This window comes from Ahaetulla prasina, chromosome 2 (genome assembly GCF_028640845.1).
Source record: "Ahaetulla prasina isolate Xishuangbanna chromosome 2, ASM2864084v1, whole genome shotgun sequence".
In the NCBI taxonomy this organism is placed as follows: Eukaryota; Metazoa; Chordata; class Lepidosauria; order Squamata; family Colubridae; genus Ahaetulla; species Ahaetulla prasina.
The window spans coordinates 203,802,235-203,821,773 of record NC_080540.1 but is presented as its reverse complement, the minus strand read 5'-3'; the positions used below and the strand labels follow the sequence as shown (position 1 = coordinate 203,821,773).

General features: G+C 36.6%; 1 protein-coding gene and 1 long non-coding RNA gene across 9 annotated transcripts in view; both read left to right on the top strand.

Annotated features, from left to right (window-relative positions):
* The first annotated feature begins 1,443 nt into the window (after positions 1 to 1,443).
* On the top strand, positions 1,444 to 1,806 carry LOC131189631 (uncharacterized). The gene is made up of 2 exons (XR_009153088.1): positions 1,444 to 1,481; positions 1,644 to 1,806. It is a non-coding gene; the product is annotated as an uncharacterized LOC131189631 (long non-coding RNA).
* Positions 1,807 to 5,898: 4,092 nt separating this feature from the next.
* The window catches only part of NRG1 (neuregulin 1), a 144,388-nt gene continuing 130,747 nt past the window's right edge, over positions 5,899 to 19,539 (top strand). For 6 of the 8 annotated variants that reach the window (XM_058165831.1, XM_058165830.1, XM_058165828.1 and 3 more), the window contains exons 1-2: positions 5,899 to 6,131; positions 16,399 to 16,523. In XM_058165831.1, coding sequence (XP_058021814.1) covers positions 5,914 to 6,131; positions 16,399 to 16,523 — 343 coding nt within the window. In that variant the 5' untranslated portion in view covers positions 5,899 to 5,913. The remainder of the gene's footprint in view (positions 6,132 to 16,398; positions 16,524 to 19,539) is intronic. The other 2 variants (XM_058165832.1, XM_058165834.1) reach the window with 1 other exon arrangement.

The window sequence follows — 19,539 nt, the reverse complement described above, 5'->3', positions numbered from 1 at the left end:
GAGTGGAAACTAGATCCAGCTCTCTTTCAAAAGATTTCCCTTCGATTTGGGCTTCCCAAGGTGGATCTATTTGCAACTCCCTCAAATCGTCAACTACCCAGATTCTTTGCCAGGTTCCCGTCCCCAGGAGCGGAAGCGGTCGATGCGCTAAGATCACCATGGCCACCGGAACTGCTTTATGCTCCTCCGCTCCATTAATTCCCAAGGTAATCAGAAAACTCCTGGAAGAGAAGGCCGAACTAATCCTAGTGGCTCCTCATTGGCCTCGGAGACCTTGGTTTGCGGACCTCAAAGCTCTTTCAGTGACAACACCTTGGCGCATACCAGACAATCAGATTGCTCTCAGTCAGGGCGTTCTCATCCATCCAGAACCTCAGTGGTTACAACTCACCGTCTGGCGATTGAGCGGGACATCTTAGCGGGTCTCAACATTCCCCCAGATGCAGTACCGACAATTCAGGCGGCACGACGACCATCCACGGCGCATATACCAATTCACTTGGAAAGTTTTCGGGATATGGTGCTCAAAGAGGTCCATTTCTCCTAGGGATCCTGACCTATCTCACATCATTGGTTTCCTACAAGAGGGCCTGACGTCAGGTCTCTCTCCTAACACCCTTCGACGCCAAGTCGCAGCTCTTTCCTCGGTGCTTACCTTCAACTCATCAGAGTCCCTGGCAAAGGATCCAGTCATCAGATTGTTTTTGAGGGGAGCCTCTAACCTGCATCCTCCTACTATTCACAGGTACCCATCCTGGAACCTTAATAAAGTTCTTAATACATTAATGAGAGCGCCATTTGAACCACTCCGAGAGGCTTCTTTACGACTCTTGACTTTCAAGGTGACTTTCCTTATTGCCATAACTTCAGCTCGCCGCATTTCAGAATTCGCAGCGCCTCAACACGCAAAGACCTTTGCATTTTCACCTCGATAGGGTAGTTCTGTCTCGACCCAACCTTTGTTCCAAAAGTTAATTCACTATTTCATCGTTCTCAGGAACTGATTCTCCCAAATTTCTGTCCCGAACCCAGACATCAAAAGGAACATGAATGGCATACGTTGGATGTCCGAAGAGCCTTAAAGATATACTTACATCGTACTTCTCCATTTCAGAAACGGAAGCTCTCCTTGTTTCCTTCCAACCTTCTTCGTTAGGCTCCAAAGTTTCAGGACCTACCATTGGCAGATGGATACGGGCCACCATAGCCATGACATACGATTTGCAATCTCTTCCTCGGCCAAAGAACATCACAGCACACTCCACGAGGAGTGCCTCCACTGCAGCTTGGGCGACCCAGGCGCCTTAGAGGAAGTATGCAGGGCGGCAACTTGGTCATCACCGCCGCTTTCATCAGACACTATAAACTCGATACCTATGCATCGGCAGAAGCCTCCTTCGTAGACGAGTTTTGCAAAGTGTACACGACAACCCATGACTCATCGGCCTATCTTCACCCTCCCGGACAATCACCTAGCTTTGGTATGTCCCATGCCTGACTGCCGTTTTCCCACCTGTCTGGAGAATGGACGTTGGTCTTACCTGAGACGCCCTTTCTCAGCAAGGAGGAAAACGGCAGTCAGCCCCACCCTTCTGGGGCCGATGTTTATCCATGGGGGCGACATTAATTGTTTGTCATTTCAGGAAGACACGTAGAGTCTGAGCAGCTTCCTCGCCAAAAACTGGAGAGACAACAGGATAAGGCGGGGCTTGAAACAGATTAAAGACTCGGTCCTACAAGCTTGACACAAGAGTTAACCCATGCCTGACTGCCGTTTTCCTCCTTGCTGAGAAAGGACGTCTCAGGTAAGACCAACGTCCATTTTCCCAGCCCGAAAGCCCCAGTTTCACTTTCACACCAGACAGAATCAGTTGCTTAGCTAATCTATTTCATCACTGAGCAACTAATGCTGGCTGGCTTTGCTGGCTGAGGAACTCTGGGAATTGAAATCCACAAACCTTAAAGTTACTAAGGTTGGAGACCCCTTATCTAAAAAATATAAATTAAATAAAATAAAATAATAAAATAAAATATTTCTGCAGCTTTCTGAGATTTGGTGTGTTTCTGTAGTGTTTCACTCTAACTAAACAAACACAAAATTTCAGAAAGCTGTATGTGGTATTGTGTGTGTGTGTGTATAAGTTGTGTTGTGTTGTGTTGTGAGTGTGTAAAGTGTGAAAGTTGGTTTTTGAGCTTTTTGTGGCTGTGTGAAGTGTGAAGTGCAGCTGCTTTTACATTGTGTGTGAGTCAGTTGTGTTATGTTGTATGTGTGTAAAGTGTGAAAGTTGGTTTTTGGTACCTCTTACTGTTTTTTATACTTTATTTATTATTTTTATTATTTATTGTTATTGGCCATGCCCACCCAGTCATCTGACCCCCAAGTCACACCCACCAAGTAAGCCATGACCACAGAACCGGTAGGGAAAATTTTTAGATTTCACTCCTGCCTTGGACCCAGGTTTGAGTGCAATATTATATATTTTGTATATAATATGGTCCCTGGTACATTGTGAGGCATGCTTTAACAAATGATACTTTTTAATATTATTTATTCCACACCTTTCCTTTTAACAAGAAATGGCTTGCTTTTTTTTTTTTTTGAAAAGCAGCCAATCTACTGACAGTACGCTAATTACTACAAGGTCAATTAATGATACCTGATAAAGCAAAAATACCACAATGGTTTGCAGAATCTGATTTCTACAGAATCCATGTTCTTAGTTTTTCCATAGTTAACCATGTTTTTAAAAAAAAAAAATTAATCATATTTAAAAAGGACCACTAAGTATCACGTTAAGGAGGTAAAACCTCTCAACTTGGATTTGATTTCTATTCCTAGAGCTTCTGTTTAGATTCTGTGTATCAGAAAATAGAAATTACCTCAGAACATCCTAATTTGTACTTGATTTTGCCTGCATGTTTTTCTGCTTTGAATGGAGCATTGCTCTTTCTTTCCCCTTGACCTTTCTCGCCCCTTTCTTGGCTGTGCTGCCATTTCTTGAAAAATTTTCTGGATGAACTGTTTGTGGTCAGCACACAAATTCTGGTTACTGAGAGAATGTCTGGGTGACAGAATTTACTAACCCACTTCAGCCAGAAATAGCTTTGAGTTTGGATCATACTGTTATGTAGGCCTGACAAAAACAGTTACAGAATTCCAAAATACAAATTGGTTACAAAAGAAATCATTTTATAAATATCTTAAAAGCCCAAAGTTCCCTTTGCCAAACCTTATCACCTCATGTGTGATATATTTATAAATTTGCAAGTGAAAGGTTAAATCTCTTGATATATTTATAAATTTGCAAGTGAAAGGTTAAATCTCTTGATATATTTATAAATTTGCAAGTGAAAGGTTAAATCTCTTGCTTTCTATTTGGATGTTTTGTGATACTTTAACAGAATTTTTGATTTGCAAGATACATGTAATGGCTATATTAAGTTATTCCCTGCCAGAACTGAGAGCTCCTGTTAGATCAGTACAGCTATTTTTAGGGGAGGAGGCATGAAGTAATAGGCTAATTATTCTACGAACATTATCATATATGTAAAAATGCAAAATATGCTAAGCTTCATAGAATAGTCTTTAGTAAAGACTTTATTTAAAAATATATTATCAACAATACAGGAATTCATATAAGATTTTTATATAGCAGAAACGTATCAATCATATCACAGTTATACTAATATTTAGACCTCACCTTAATTACAACATTAAAAGGAGTTAAATAGGAGCTATTAGATCTATCAGGAAAAAAACTAAGTTTTATAATGAACACATTGAAATTCCATCCCTATCTTTATAACTTGAAATTGATACACTTTATAACCACCTGAATGTAAAGGTTTTGCACGTTTACATATGGTTTAAATTAAACATACCCTGGTATGTTTGAGTTTAGATTTCACTCCTGCCTTGGACCCAGGTTTGAGTGCAATATTATATATTTTGTATATAATATGGTCCCTGGTACATTGTGAGGCATGCTTTAACAAATGAATATGTTTGGGAAGATTTATTGAATATACATTTATGAAAATTACTAGACTTGATGTTACTTTTCAGTAACAGCTAACATGATTGTGAAGTTGAGCTAGAAAGTTTGTAGAAAATTCAAGATGGGCTCTGAGAAGCGACAAGCTATGAATTTTTTCGGGTAAATGGATCTTATCTTGGATAAAATTTTGCTTAGTCTCAGAGCTACAGACACTGAATGAACTTTGTAAACTGTGTTTTATATGGATTTCTATTTATTTTTAAAAGCATAGCGTATCAGTATCACGGTCATAGTTTGAGTTTAGATTTCATACCAGCTGAAGATGTACAGGTAGTCGTCGACTTACAACCACAATTGAACCCAAATTTTATATTGCTAAATGAGACAGTTGTTAAGTGAGTTTTGCCCCATTTTACGACCTTTCTTGCCATATTTGTTAAATGAATCCCTGCAGCTGATAAGTCAATAATCCAGTTTTTAAGTGCATCTGGCTTCCCCATTGACTTTGCCTGTCAGAAGGTTGCAAAAGGTGATCACATGATGACAACGTGATACTGCGAGTTTGACACCCCTGGCCTACTGGATCCTAAGGAATGTGCTATTCAGTTGCACACGCTACACCCCTTCACATAATTTGGCATCTGATGTGTCTATTTTATATATGGATTTCCCTCTTTGGCAAGTAGAGAGATTTGGAGATTTCCATTCGAGACTTTCCTAAAAGGAAAATGAAATCAAACCATAAGCATACTTCCTGCTTTTCATTGAAATCTGCCAAAGCACTGCATTTACCCTGCACAATAAGTCATAAACAAGTTATGCAATTCAGTCAGGGCAAGAGAGGTAATTGGGCTGGTATTCCAGCTTGGCTTTTTATGTCATGGAAACATCTGTAATCAAAGCCTGTGTTTATTTTATTACAAAACGTAATGTATAAAGTGTTCCCTCTTTGAAAGGAGAAACTAGATCTTGAAAGATATTCCTGTAAGTTTCAGAACTGGAGAACAGTGTAAATAAAACAGGCCTATTTACTGACAAGAGATAGACTCTTTTGGAAGAACAAATTTTATTGTACTGACACAGCTTGGCTCTATATTAGAGCATGATCTGAAGGTTCATGAAGCCACAATTTTTCTAACACTGGTGTGATTTTTTTTTTTTTTTTTGCCTTGTGTAGCAGACCTCTGGAACTGCTAAACATGTTGCCTGAATTCCCATTAGAAAAGAAATGCAAGATGTAAATTGAATGGTTTCTGTCCATTGGTGCCATTTGTATTGTAGGCGTGAACAATGGAAGGGATTCCTCTGTTGAATCAAATTCTTAGAACTGTGTATTTTTTAAAACCTAAAAAAAAAGTTGCATGAATGATTTATCTGAATGCAAGAACATTTACTAAATTGCAAATATTTTATAGGTTACTAAATATTCTAAAATAAGTTTTTCCTGGGTGGGGAAAGGAATGCTTTGCAGGTAAAATAGATTTCTCTGGTCTGCAGAGCTTCCTTCTAGTGAGTCTACAACAGATTATAGTATAATAGATTAGAATAGTGGAAATCTTCTTGAATTCCACTTCCAGCCTTGAGATCCAGGAACAAGAGGATTCCGGAGTCAATTTCTGAGTTTCTGCAAACTACAAATGATGGAATAGGAGAGACCAGGATTTCCCCATTGTATTATCAGTTCATCCAAACAGAATATTATTCAATACACAGAATATACAGGGTATATAACAAACTTAGTGATTCAAAGCAGCTTTGGTTGTTATCATTAAGTATCCTCCATTTGTTTCCCTTCATTTCATGATTTTTTTTTCATGAACCTGGCAACTTTCATGTAAAGAATGCATAATCTCAAGATGTCTTAAATGCTCCAAGTTGCTCAGATGTCACTTTTGTTTTTAATTTCAAAGATAACATGGTCACTTACACATTATTATTTTTTTCTTTAGCTGTGCCTCCTAAATTGAAGGAGATGAAAAGTCAAGAATCTGCTGTGGGTCAGACACTAATTCTCAGATGTGAAGCCAGTTCTGAGCACGTCTCTCTCAGATTCAAATGGTTAAAGAATGGAAAAGAAATAACAAAAAGAAACAGACCAGAAAATGTCAAGATTAAGAGCCCCAAAAAACAAAAGTAAGTATATAGCATTGTATCTAAAAAGCTGAGAATTGTTTATCGTGATGCGGATATCAACTGTATCTCAGATGCCCGAAATGTGTTATTCTGTTTGGATAGAGATAATAACAGAAATATATTGTTATTTTATTTTAACTTAGTGTTTTTTATGCTTCTGCTGCTATTATATCTTCATAAAAAGTTAAATAGAAGTTATTTGTCATTATTAAGCTAGTTCTATGGGGCAGAATTTCCTTTACAACAAATGTAAAGGAATGATAAGGCAATAAGCCAAACTGTGCATTAAGGTATTAATTTACTAAATGGGTTTGTGCCCACTGTGCTAGACACATTCCCAGTCTAATAATCATTGTGTGAGAGGAAAAAAAAATCCTTAATTTACTAGCTAGGTATTGTTATGCTTCAGGGGGGAAAAAATAGCTACAGTTTCCTCTCATTCTTGCTTAGGAAACTCATGGACCTGTTGCATGACAATCAGAATCAATATATTTTTAATGATCTGGTTTCAATGTGACTATAAAGTGAATATAATTTTTCATTAATCTGACCAGATTGGTTTTTAATCTTTTAACATTTGTACAATCAATATAATACCTTGATTGATTTTGGATACATTTAAAACTCCATATTTCTTAGTTTAATCTGCCTCAAAGAACAGTTATGAAGCTAAAATCTTGGCATGAATTAAAAAACGTAACATGAATATTTTGATGTGTTTTGGTCCATTTCCTCTGAGTGAGCACAGTTGAACCAAATATCAAGACACAAGTATCCTTCATGCTGCTGATTTTATCATATATTCATGAAACAAAGATGAAGCTTTTATTAGTTCATTTCAGACAATGAGTGTCTCGAAAGCTTATTATGCTTATTGTCATGGCTGCAATTTTCAATCCCAAACAGCAGCCAAAATCAATAAAAACACTTAATTTTTTTGTTAAGCTGAAGTCCTTTTTCTCTCTCTCTGTCTTATATTAAATACTAGAATACTAAATTGCCATCATCTGTCACTGTATTAAAAATAGTGAAGGATGATTTAGGAAGTCAGTTAGATTTAAACTGAACATGATTGATTGAAGCAGTAGAGTTGTTAAGGCCGTGCAAATGGCAGAAAAGGGTTTTTTCCACCTTCATTTCATGCAAAGCTCAAAAAGCTGAAGTATTGCTGGAAAATAACAGTTTCACAGATGGATCCAGGTTACCTTGGACCAGGGTGAAATGCTCCCAGTTTGGACCGGCTCGCGTGATCTGGTAGCTATGGCGGCTGCTGGTTCGGAGGACCGGTAGCAAAAATCCTTGGCCTCGCCCCCACCCCCACCCCCGCCTCTGCTGAGCCGCACCATCAGCAGATGGGTTTTTGTTTTTTACTTTTAAAAGCAGGTTTTTTCTTCAGCCGAAACATGCCTTTAAAAGTAAAAAAAAGCCTTTGAGGATCCCGCCCCTCAGCTGAGATCGGCAGAGCCTTTAAACTTTAAAAAATAAAAAATAAAGGCTCCTCTGGCGATCTCACCTGACTTCCTCATCAGCAGACCCTTAAAAAACATGTTTTCTGTAGAAAACATGTAGAAAACCTCTTTTTAAGAGATTCTAAGGCACTTACCTGATTACTGATCGAACACATGGCTTTTTTCCCAGCCCGAAAGCCCCAGTTTCACTTTCACACCAGACAGAATCAGTTGCTTAGCTAATCTATTTCATCACTGAGCAACTAATGCTGGCTGGCTTGGCTGGCTGAGGAACTCTGGGAATTGAAATCCACAAACTAAGGTTGGAGACCCCTTATCTAAAAAATATAAATAAAATAAAATAAAATAATAAAATATTTCTGCAGCTCTCTGAGATTTGGTCTGTTTCTGTAGTGTTTCACTCTAACTAAACAAACACACAAAATTTCAGAAAGCTGTATGTGGTATTGTGTGTGTGTGTGTGTGTGTGTGTGTATGAGTTGTGTTGTGTTGTGTTGTGAGTGTAAAGTGTGAAAGTTGGTTTTTGAGCTTTTTGTGGCTGTGTGAAATGTGAAGTGCAGCTGCTTTTATATTGTGTGTGAGTCAGTTGTGTTATGTTGTATGTGTGTAAAGTGTGAAAGTTGGTTTTTGGTACCTCTTACTGTTTTTTATACTTTATTTATTATTTTTATTATTTATTGTTATTGGCCATGCCCACCCAGTCATCTGACCCCCAAGTCATGCCCACCAATTAAGCCACGACCACAGAACCGGTAGGGAAAATTTTTAGATTTCACCCCTGCCTTGGACCCAGGTTTGAGTGCAATATTATATATTTTGTATATAATATGGTCCCTGGTACATTGTGAGGCATGCTTTAACAAATGAATATGTTTGGGAAGATTTATTGAATATACATTTATGAAAATTACTAGACTTGATGTTACTTTTCAGTAACAGCTAACATGGTTGTGAAGTTGAGCTAGAAAGTTTGTAGAAAATTCAAGATGGGCTCTGAGAAGCGACAAGCTATGAATTTTTTTGGGTAAATGGATCTTATCTTGGATAAAATTTTGCTTAGTCTCAGAGCTACAGACACTGAATGAACTTTGTAAACTGTGTTTTATATAGATTTCTATTTATTTTTAAAAGCATAGTGTATCAGTATCACGGTCATAGTTTGAGTTTAGATTTCATACCAGCTGAAGATGTACAGGTAGTTGTCGACTTACAACCACAATTGAACCCAAATTTTATATTGCTAAATGAGACAGTTGTTAAGTGAGTTTTGTCCCATTTTACGACCTTTCTTGCCATATTTGTTAAATGAATCCCTGCAGCTGATAAGTCAATAATCCAGTTTTTAAGTGCATCTGGCTTCCCCATTGACTTTGCCTGTCAGAAGGTTGCAAAAGGTGATCACATGACCTCGGGACACTGCAACCATCATAAATATGAACCAGTTGCCAAGCGTTAGAATTTTGATCACGTCACCATGGGGATGCTGCAATGGTCGTAACTGTGAAAAACGATCATAAATCACTTTTTTCAGTGCCATTGTAACTTTGAAAGGTCACTAAATGAATTGTTGTACATTGAGGACTACCTGTATATGACACAAGGAAGGATTATGATTTCTATTCCTAGAGCTTCTGTTTAGATTCTGTGTATCAGAAAATAGAAATTACCTCAGAACATCCTAATTTGTACTTGATTTTGCCTGCATGTTTTCCTGCTTTGAATGGAGCATTGCTCTTTCTTTCCCCTTGACCTTTCTCACCCCTTTCTTGGCTGTGCTGCCATTTCTTGAAAAATTTTCTGGATGAACTGTTTGTGGTCAGCACACAAATTCTGGTTACTGAGAGAATGTCTGGATGACAGAATTTACTAACCCACTTCAGCCAGAAATAGCTTTGAGTTTGGATCATACTGTTATGTAGGCCTGACAAAAACAGTTACAGAATTCCAAAATACAAATTGGTTACAAAAGAAATAGTTTTATAAATATCTTAAAAGCCCAAAGTTCCCTTTGCCAAACCTTATCACCTCATGTGTAACAGCTCCAGTATGATATATTTATAAATTTGCAAGTGAAAGGTTAAATCTCTTGATATATTTATAAATTTGCAAGTGAAAGGTTAAATCTCTTGCTTTCTATTTGGATGTTTTGTGATACTTTAACAGAATTTTTGATTTGCAAGATACATGTAATGGCTATATTAAGTTATTCCCTGCCAGAACTGAGAGCTCCTGTTAGATCAGTACAGCTATTTTTAGGGGAGGAGGCATGAAGTAATAGGCTAATTATTCTACGAACATTATCATATATGTAAAAATGCAAAATATGCTAAGCTTCATAGAATAGTCTTTAGTAAAGACTTTATTTAAAAATATATTATCAACAATACAGGAATTCATATAAGATTTTTATATAGCAGAAACATATCAATCATATCACAGTTATACTAATATTTAGACCTCACCTTAATTACAACATTAAAAGGAGTTAAATAGGAGCTATTAGATCTATCAGGAAAAAAACTAAGTTTTATAATGAACACATTGAAATTCCATCCCTATCTTTATAACTTGAAATTGATACACTTTGCGAACCACCTGAATGTAAAGGTTTTGCACGTTTACATATGGTTTAAATTAAACATACCCTGGTATGTTTGAGTTTAATTCATACTGAATTGAGTAAAGAATATTTTTATAAAATTAAAAGGCAGTTTTTTAAAAAATTATCAGTAATGTTGTGGGGATTGGCGGCAATAAATATATTTCTGTAGTTGGTGCACCTATTCAACCCATCTTGACTTCATGCCTTTGTTTCTCCCTCCTAACCTGATGTTGTTTTTATTTACAATCCAGCTTCCATAGCTGCTATGTGAAGCTAAAAGCTTTGCTTACTACCATGGTACTTGTAAATTCAGTGTCAGGCAAACTTTTTGTGCTGGTGGATATGTACATAATACTGAAAGCCTATCATACATAGGGCCGCGGTGTGGCTCAGGCTGTAGGAAGCCTGTTATTAAAACACAGCTGCCTGCAATTACTGCAGGTTCTAGTCCCACCAGGTCCAAGGTTGACTCAGCCTTCCATCCTTTATAAGGTAGGTAAAATGAGGACCCAGATTGTTGGGGGGGGGCAATAAGTTGACTTTGTAAATATACAAATAGAATGAGACTATTGCCTTACACACTGTAAGCCGCCCTGAGTCTTCGGGGAAGGGCGGGATATAAATGTAAACAAACAAACAAACAAAAATACATAAAATGCACGCCACTGTTAAGGATCTTCAATATTTACAACATATTTTTTGCTAATCATGGTCTTCCACAAAATATGTATTAAACAGCATTAATGCATATTTTTCTAATGCACCAACATGCTACCTAAGATTACCAAGAGGGAAGAAGTCGCACCTTCAACAAAAGTAACCCATTGTAGACATCCATTGGTTTTATTATTGAGGTATGCTCATCATATTTATATGCAGCCTAAAGACATTTTGTGAAATATAGATAAATGCTAAATCCTATCACTTTGTTCACACCCAAAATCAAGAATGACACATGGCAATTCTTCCAAGCCCGAGCTCTTTATTGTTTCATGCCTATAAACAAAATCTTGCCAGACTAAAGACACCACTATCTACATTTGTAACATACACTGTGAACTAATAGGGAGGTGTTGTCTTCACCCTCTTTCTCTCACACATACTATCTGATCTGAGTTGTCTCCATCTGCTGAAATTCACCCCTCCTCCTAGGAATCCACCATCTTACTACCTTCCAGCACACCATATACCTTGGCAAATTCTTGGGCTTATTTTTAAAATATATATAAATAATATACTAATAAAATCAGACGGAGCACAAACCCTGCCTGGCAGGGATATTAAGGGATATATGCTATGTTGCTTGCATCTATGCTTGCTAATTACTATTAGTATTAGTATTTTGGTCTAATACTTAAGAATGCACTATGCTACTATTATTTCAGTGCTTTCATATTACACAATTTAGTGCATATTTTCATTACCTGATCTTCATCATTATTTTGTAAGGTAAAATAAGATGAGGTTTAGTAACTGGCCCAATTCGGGCAGCTTATATTTGTTATAAAATCATTTACATTTGTCTTGTCCTCATAAGTTAAGGAGAGCAGTTTAGTTTGTCATTGGGCTAATTATACATTAGAGAAAGGTGTATCTAATACAATTTTAAGGAATGGATAGAAATTTATATAGATTCGATGTGAAGTCCTCCTCATGCATGATTTCTGTTTGAAAATGAAACCTGGGATTTCTGTAAGGTTATCCATAGGAATCATGTTTTTATTCACTGCACGGAAATTAATTTGGTGACTTTCAAGCTGAAATCTAAAACTCAGGCATCAAATATAAAACATATATTGCAACTGTGAATAAGAAACCCATAACTTCATGCATTTGCTGTGGATACTTATAAGACAGTTGCCAATTCATTGTGTATGACCTATGGCTTCACAATATTAGTAGGTATTTAGCGGTAATATTATAATCGTTTCTAAAATTTGAGTTTTCATGTGATTCACATAAGAGTACATGTAAGAGTCCCTTTTATTGTTTTCTAAAATTGGCATGACTTCCATAATATTTTCTTATTTTAGCATTATTTTTCCTTGGCAATTTTGAACTCTCTACAGCATTAAAGTAAACATTTTTGTCCATTCAGAATCCTATTGATATAGCTCACTTCCCCCATTCTTTCTTGTTTGAGAATCCATAGGAACTTCTCTAGACATTGGTTAATTATAGTGGGGAAGATAATTTTTTTCTGTCTGGGTCTGGGCATTGGCAGGACAACTCCTTATCAGTACCTTGGAGAGCTCACTACAAGAATTTACGGGAAACCTGTTGTTCCACAACTCAGTAATGGTCATCTGAGATTTTAGAATTTGACCACTTGGCAACTCGCATATATTTGTAACGGGGTCATATGGTTGCCATTTGCAATCTTCTCAGCCTGATTCCAACAAGCAAAGTCAATGGGGAAAGCCAGGTTCACTAAACTGCCTGTTTCACTTAACAACTGAAGTCATTTGCTTAACAAACATGGCAAAAACAGCTGCCTTGCTTAGCAATGGAAATTCTGGTCCCAGTTGTGGTTGTAAGTTGAGGACTACCTGTAATAGCTATTAAGTAATGGAAATGCCAGCTAGGTTTCTTTATGAGTGCCTGATTCCTTTAAAAATAAAGACTGAAGATTCCAAACTATGCTGCAAAGGAATGGGTTTCCCATGGCCTAGCCTGAGCAGCCTCTTGAAGTGAAATCACTTCCAAAGCTGGAGAAACATCAGTTTTAGAATCCTCATTTTCTATAGAAGGAAGTTTTAGTTTGGAATCTATGTTGAGGTTTGTGTCTGTTTTCTTGTATAATTTCTTTAAATCTCTGTACAAGAGGAAACTTTAAGAGTCAGTCTGGTGTAGTAATTAAAGCACCTGTCTAGAAACTGGGAGTCTGTGAATTCTGGTCCCTACTTAGCTATGACACCACCTGACTAACACGAGCCCTGTCACTATCCTAGGAGTAGACAATGGCAAACTCTTTCCAAAAAATCTTGCTAAGAAAATTGTAATAACTAATCCAGACAGTTGCCAGAAGTCAAAAACTGACTCAAAGGTACCTGTCCCACTTCCCCAAAAAATGAGGGAAGGATTGAATTTTATGTCTCCATGAATGATGTTCTGGATATGTACAAGAAGAACTTTGGGGTTTTGTAGCTGACTATTGTCTTCATATGTTTTGCCCAGAAGTTTAGGGTTTTTTTTTCATCTATGTTACTTACAGATCTATAATTTATTTGTCCAACAATGAATGGCTACTTTTTAATGTTTAATATTAAAATTAAAAAGGAGTGCTTAGTTTTATTTTTAATAAAATTTTGTTTATCTCTGATATTATCTCCCAAGGTGGGGAGGAAGAGCTGAATATGAATGAACAGTTGAGACAGCTGGGTATGTCTAACCTATTGGAGAGAAGGATTAGGGAGGACATGATAACTTTCTTCCAGTATTTGAGGGACTGTCACAGAGAAGAAAGGATTGAATTATTCTCCAAAACAGAGCAAGACAAGAAGCTTGCTTAAGTGAAATGCTTGCTTAAGAGAGACCCAACCTAGAAGTAAAGAGAAATTTTCTGACCGTGAGAACAGTTAATCAATGGAATAGTTTACCTCTCAGAGTTGTGGGTGCGCCAACACTGAAGATTTTCAAAAACAGACTGGATAACCATTTGAACAGGATGGGACACATAAGGTCCCTGCCTTGAGCAATCAGTTGGACTAGAAGACCTCCAAGACTCCTCCCAGCCTATGATTCTATGATTCAGCCTACATTCTCAATCTATATATATAAAAGCGAAAACCACTCACGCATTAATCACGAAATCTCCAGAACCGTAAAGCCTACAAACTTGAAATTTGCCATGTATGTTCCTCTTGGCTTCTAGGTGCTCAGTAAGAAAGGATTTTTCGAAATGACCATCAGAGCTTGAAAATAACTCTGGAGAGAATGGGTTAGCATGGGACAGGCTTCTGTGGGGCAAGCCTCATGGAGAAAAGGGGCTAGAAAGCCTAAGAGGATAGGATAGGAGACGTTTCTGTGGGGCAAAGCTGAGGGAGAGAAGGGGAGAGGATGGGGAGGATTCAAGCTGTAAGTGTTGATTTATCAAGCCCAGTCACTTAGTTTCGTAGCAAAGCACGGGGATCCAGCTAGTCATCCTATATTTACAGGTATATATGGTACAACTTTTGCACATTAGAAAGATCTGAGCAATGATAATAAAAGTGCTGTAATCATGGTGGTGTCTACTTCAACATGAAATCCTAACATTAAAATCCTACATTAAGCATGTAGTTAACATTTTTGAAAAACCTCATGTAAATCCACTGCTTTTATTGATCATCAATTGTGTTGTAAATGTTGTACCTTGATGAACGTATCTTTTCTTTTATGTACACTGAGAGCATATGCACCAAGACAAATTCCTTGTGTGTCCAATCACACTTGGCCAATAAAAATTCTATTCTAAAAAAAAATTCTATTCTATTCTATTTTAGTGAGGCAGTTGAAGAGTTAACTTATTGTACTTAAGACTGTCCTACAAAATTTGGCAGTAGTTAGAAATCTTAACTGATCCAAACAAAGTTAAGCAGGGTTGGCCATCATTAGTAGCTGGATGAGAAACTGCCAAATCCTCTCAGGGTTACAGTCTAAGATGGGAGATTAAAACAACAACAACAGAAGAAGGAATTGCAATCCATATCTGTACTATTGCCAAGATAAATATGTAAATGCATAAAAATATAGGAGGGTATTGAGCTTAAACGGGGTTTATCTCTTACTGTTAAGATTGTTTTATTAAACAAAAATAGGACCTAAATGTTTGGGTATTTTTATTATTTGAAGCCATTTTTCTTTGCCCAGCCAAGAGGGCTCTTAGAGTTACTTAAAAAGTTTAATAATGGGAAGGTTTGTGCTCATAAATACACATTAAAAGAAGATAAGCAAAAAGAACACAATTGAATCCAAGGAGAAAAAACCAAACTGCTTTCTAGTTCTAACTTCTAATGATCAGTTCAAACCAGGGGTTAAATCCAGCAGGTTCTAACTGATAGCGGAAATTTTGAATACTTTGGAGAACTGGCAAATACCACCTCTGGCTGGCCCCAGAGTGGGGTGGGAATGGAGATTTTGCAATATCCTTCCCCTGCCATACCCACCAAGCCACACCCTCAGAACCGCTAGGGAAAATTTTTGAATTTCACCCCTGGTTCAAACAAGCAATTGAAGGTTAATCTCAAGTTAAAGACAATAGTTTATCCTTTTGTTGTATAGGTAAACCTCACATTTTTTAACATGACAACAAACAATTGAGCCTGGAATTTTGGCCATAAGACATTGAGGTCCTTAAGCCACCACATGACCCGACTCGATTTTACGACTGTAAAATTTTACAACTCAGTTTTTAAGACTGTTGTAAAGCGAATCACTGTGGTCACTAAGTGAATTATTTGGTTATTAAGCAAAGCACATGGATGTTAAGAAAATCCTTTCTCTGAATGGATGCTTTTTTGCGGGAAACTGGCCAAAAATGGCACAAATAACATTGTGATCTTATAATGGGACATTGTAACTATTTGTAAATGTGAGCTGAAATGTGCCAAGCACCAAAGTGTAATCATGTAACTCCAGATGTGTCTGTGCGGCAGTCATAACTTTGAGGGTGGATGGTAAGAATCTTGGGAGGGAGGAGGTTTCCATCATATGGTCATTAAGTAAGGAGTGCCTGTACTACCAAATCTATAATAGGAAAATTATGTATTACAGGTAGTCCTTGATTTATGACCAAATTTGAGCCCAGAATTTATGTCGCTAAGTGAGAAATTTGTTAAGTGAGTTTTGCCCCCATTTTATGACTTTTCACAGTTGTTAAGTGAATCACTGCAATTGTTAACATAGTTGTTAAATTAATTGAGCTTCCCCATTGATTTTGCTGTCAGAAGGTTACCAAAGGGCTACACATGAGCTCTGGACACTGCAGCCATCATAAATATGCCAAGCCATCTGAATGTAAATCACGTGACCATGGGGATGCTGCAGCTGTCAAATTACTACCTGTAATTTACAATATGTCATTTGTCTTATGAACATGGTTCATCTCTTCACCTCCAGTAAAGGAGGAACAAATCTAAAAAGTATTTTTGTGTATATTTGTTTCCTTCAACAATGCGTAAAATTATTTCATATTTATTCAACTTTCTTTCCTTAGAACATTCTCCGAACTCCGCATTACTAAAGCTTCTTTGGGTGATGCTGGGGAATATACATGTAAAGCAAGCAACAGATTTGGAGATGACAGTACTAAAGCTGAAGTAACTATTACAGACACCAGTGGTAAGACGTGGTTCATTCTTATCTAGAATTGTTGCCAATAAAATGAATTGTTAAAAGAATTGATATTAAAAAAATCTCCTGTAATATATCTACTTAAGGGTATAAAACTCAGACTAAACTGAAGTGAAAATATTTTGGTTTATCATTTAATGGATAATATAAAGGCCAAATTTAGGTAGAATTTCTAAATAATAGAATACAATATGGGGGGGGGGAGTTAATAGTTAAGAAGTTCTTTCAAGTTATTTGAATATGACCTGACACATTTTCAAGTGTAGCTATGAAAACAATATATTTTTATAGTAAGTGATCATATTTATTTTATTACTAAGATAAGTAAATTAAATTCTTATCTGTTTTTGGCTTAAATGCGAGCATAGTATGAGACCTTAAAATGTGTATTCGGTATTCTACTACAGCCACACTTGCCTCATTTTTTTTCTAGTCAGCAAAAACAACGAAGACATTCACCTTTGTGCACATGGGATAGTTTACTATCCTCATTAGAGAGGTTACAGCAATAGATTTACATGAAATACATATGGAGTTATTAAATTCATTTATTCCTCTTGTGTCCTGTAATTTAGATTTGCAATTTTAAGGTGCAGAAAAGTAAAAAATAGTTTGTGGTCAATGAAAGAGATACATATTTTTAACCGATATGTTCAGCTGTGTTTTTCACAGCAGATACACAAATTTCTGTTTACTCCATCAGCATGTATATAATCTTTTTAACAGATACTCCTGGATGATTATACAGTTTGCCATTTTGTTTCCTAAGGTAGCAAAATTCAGATGCTTTGTTTGTTTGCCATTAGATGAAAAACAAAAACAAAATGGAAATGTATTGTGTCGTGCTATTTTAAATTGAATGTTCCGGATTTTCAAACATTATGCTAAAAAGCAAAATGCAATATATTTATGTGCAGGTTATATATTTATAGAAGCATATATTTAATTATACGTTGTAATGCTGATATTATAATCTTTTACTTTGATAATGTCCTGACAGTTTATGGTATAAGTTTTATGTTAAAACAATATTTTTAATATTTAAAAATTAAGGGGTTTTTGAGGACTATGTGAATCTTTACAAAGTGATTTGATGCCAAAATTTCCATAAAATAGTGATGGGAGAAACGTTCCACAACTAAAATGCCACTATTATTTAAGCTTCGTCCTAGGAATTATTTATACTTGGGTGATGTATCCAGAGAAGGGTCATTTACGTTTCAAATGTCAAAACAGCACTTTGAATGCTATAAGAAATATTCTAGAAACCAATGAAGATAGAAAAGCATTGGTATATTATGTCCAGATCATCTATTCCCAATTCTAGCAGGTCATTTTTAAATTATGTGGAATTTTGGAGGCCACTTTCGTTTCCATGTGTAACACGTATCAAAAAAATTCAGCCTGGGAGTTTCAGAACACAAATAAACTGAGGACATAGTATGTTCTATATTACCCTGAGTTGACAAAACTGTTCCAAGCCATTTGACTCTCTGCGATAGAGTTGCAGTCAATGAGCTGTGGTCTCTATGTTCCTTTACAGAGAGTACAAGCTCAGCAAATAAATAGGAGCTGTGGTGGCACAGTGGTTAGAATGCAGTATTGCAGTCTGACTCTGTCCTCTGCCAGGAGTTCGATCCTGATCAGCTCAAGGTTGACAGCTTTTCATCCTTCCAAGATTGTTGGGAGTAGTATACTGACTCTATAAACTGCTCAGAGAGTGCTATAAAACATTGTGGAGTGGTTTATAAGTTTAAGTGCCATTGCTATGCTATTGCTAAATAAATAGGTCCTTGTTGTATCACATCTTGTGTTGAATTTCATTTGCCATCTCTTTGTCTTGGAATCTCCAACTAGACTGGAATGAGGTGTTAAGTGGGGGGAGTATAGAGGCTTTGGACTGCAAAGTTCACAGGCCTGACCTCCCCATAATCCTTGAAGCCTTATCTGACCATTCTCAAGAGAATGCAGCTGGTGAGATTCTTGTAACATGGGTGGTTAGCAATAAGGCTGTCTGTCTGACACTATTCATGATTGATTCTGGTTGCTTTGCCTGACACTCTTGTATCTATTGAGTCTTCATTTTATTGGTTGGCCTTGATTTTATTTTATGGAGATACGATGCTGGCAATTCTTTCCCAGCTCTTTTCAAACTTTCATACATTCATGAAATTGATAAAGATTTTTGAATCATCATCATCAAATCTACATGATTATATAGAACCTTATGGGAGTTAATTATGCAGGAACAGCTCCTCTTATCATTCTGGTTAGACTGAAATTGTTTCCTTTTAAAAAAATAGAATTATTAGCATTAGGAAATTATAATAATCATCTTCATTTTATCCATTGTTTATCCACTGCAGAATGAAGGTCTCTTCTGCATGTTTTTAACCAGTATGGTCATGAGCTTTCTTTTGCCAATTGGGCCCACATGCTTGCTGATGCTGTCAGTCCATCTCATTTTAAGTCTCTTTTGTGGATGCTTTTTATCAAGTGGGATCCATTCTATGTTTGCCTTGGTCAACTTGCCATCAGTTCTTCTTGCTATGTAACCAGGCCATTTCCATTTCAATTCTTTTACTCTCCTGATGATATCATATACTTTTGTTCATTCTCTAATCCATGTGCAGGTCTTTCTATCTTGTCTTGTAATGCCAAGCATGTATCTAATATGTGTGTGTATGTATGTATTGTGTGTGTGTGTGTGTGTGTGTGTGTGTGTGTGTGTATATATAATGAAATACATTTTAGAATAATAATTAGGGTACTCTTATTCAAAACTAAGTATTAAGATAGGTGAAAAATTGACAGATAGTTATGTAAAGAACAAAATTACAGTAAACTGCATGAAAAACGTTACCAGTAAATTCTACTGTTATAATAGTGTTACACTGAAATACTAATTTATGAGTATTGAAGTAATGGATTAAACAGGTATTTCTTTTCACTGTAACTGACCTAGTTCCCATACATAAATGAATTGGTTGCCCATAAATCTGCA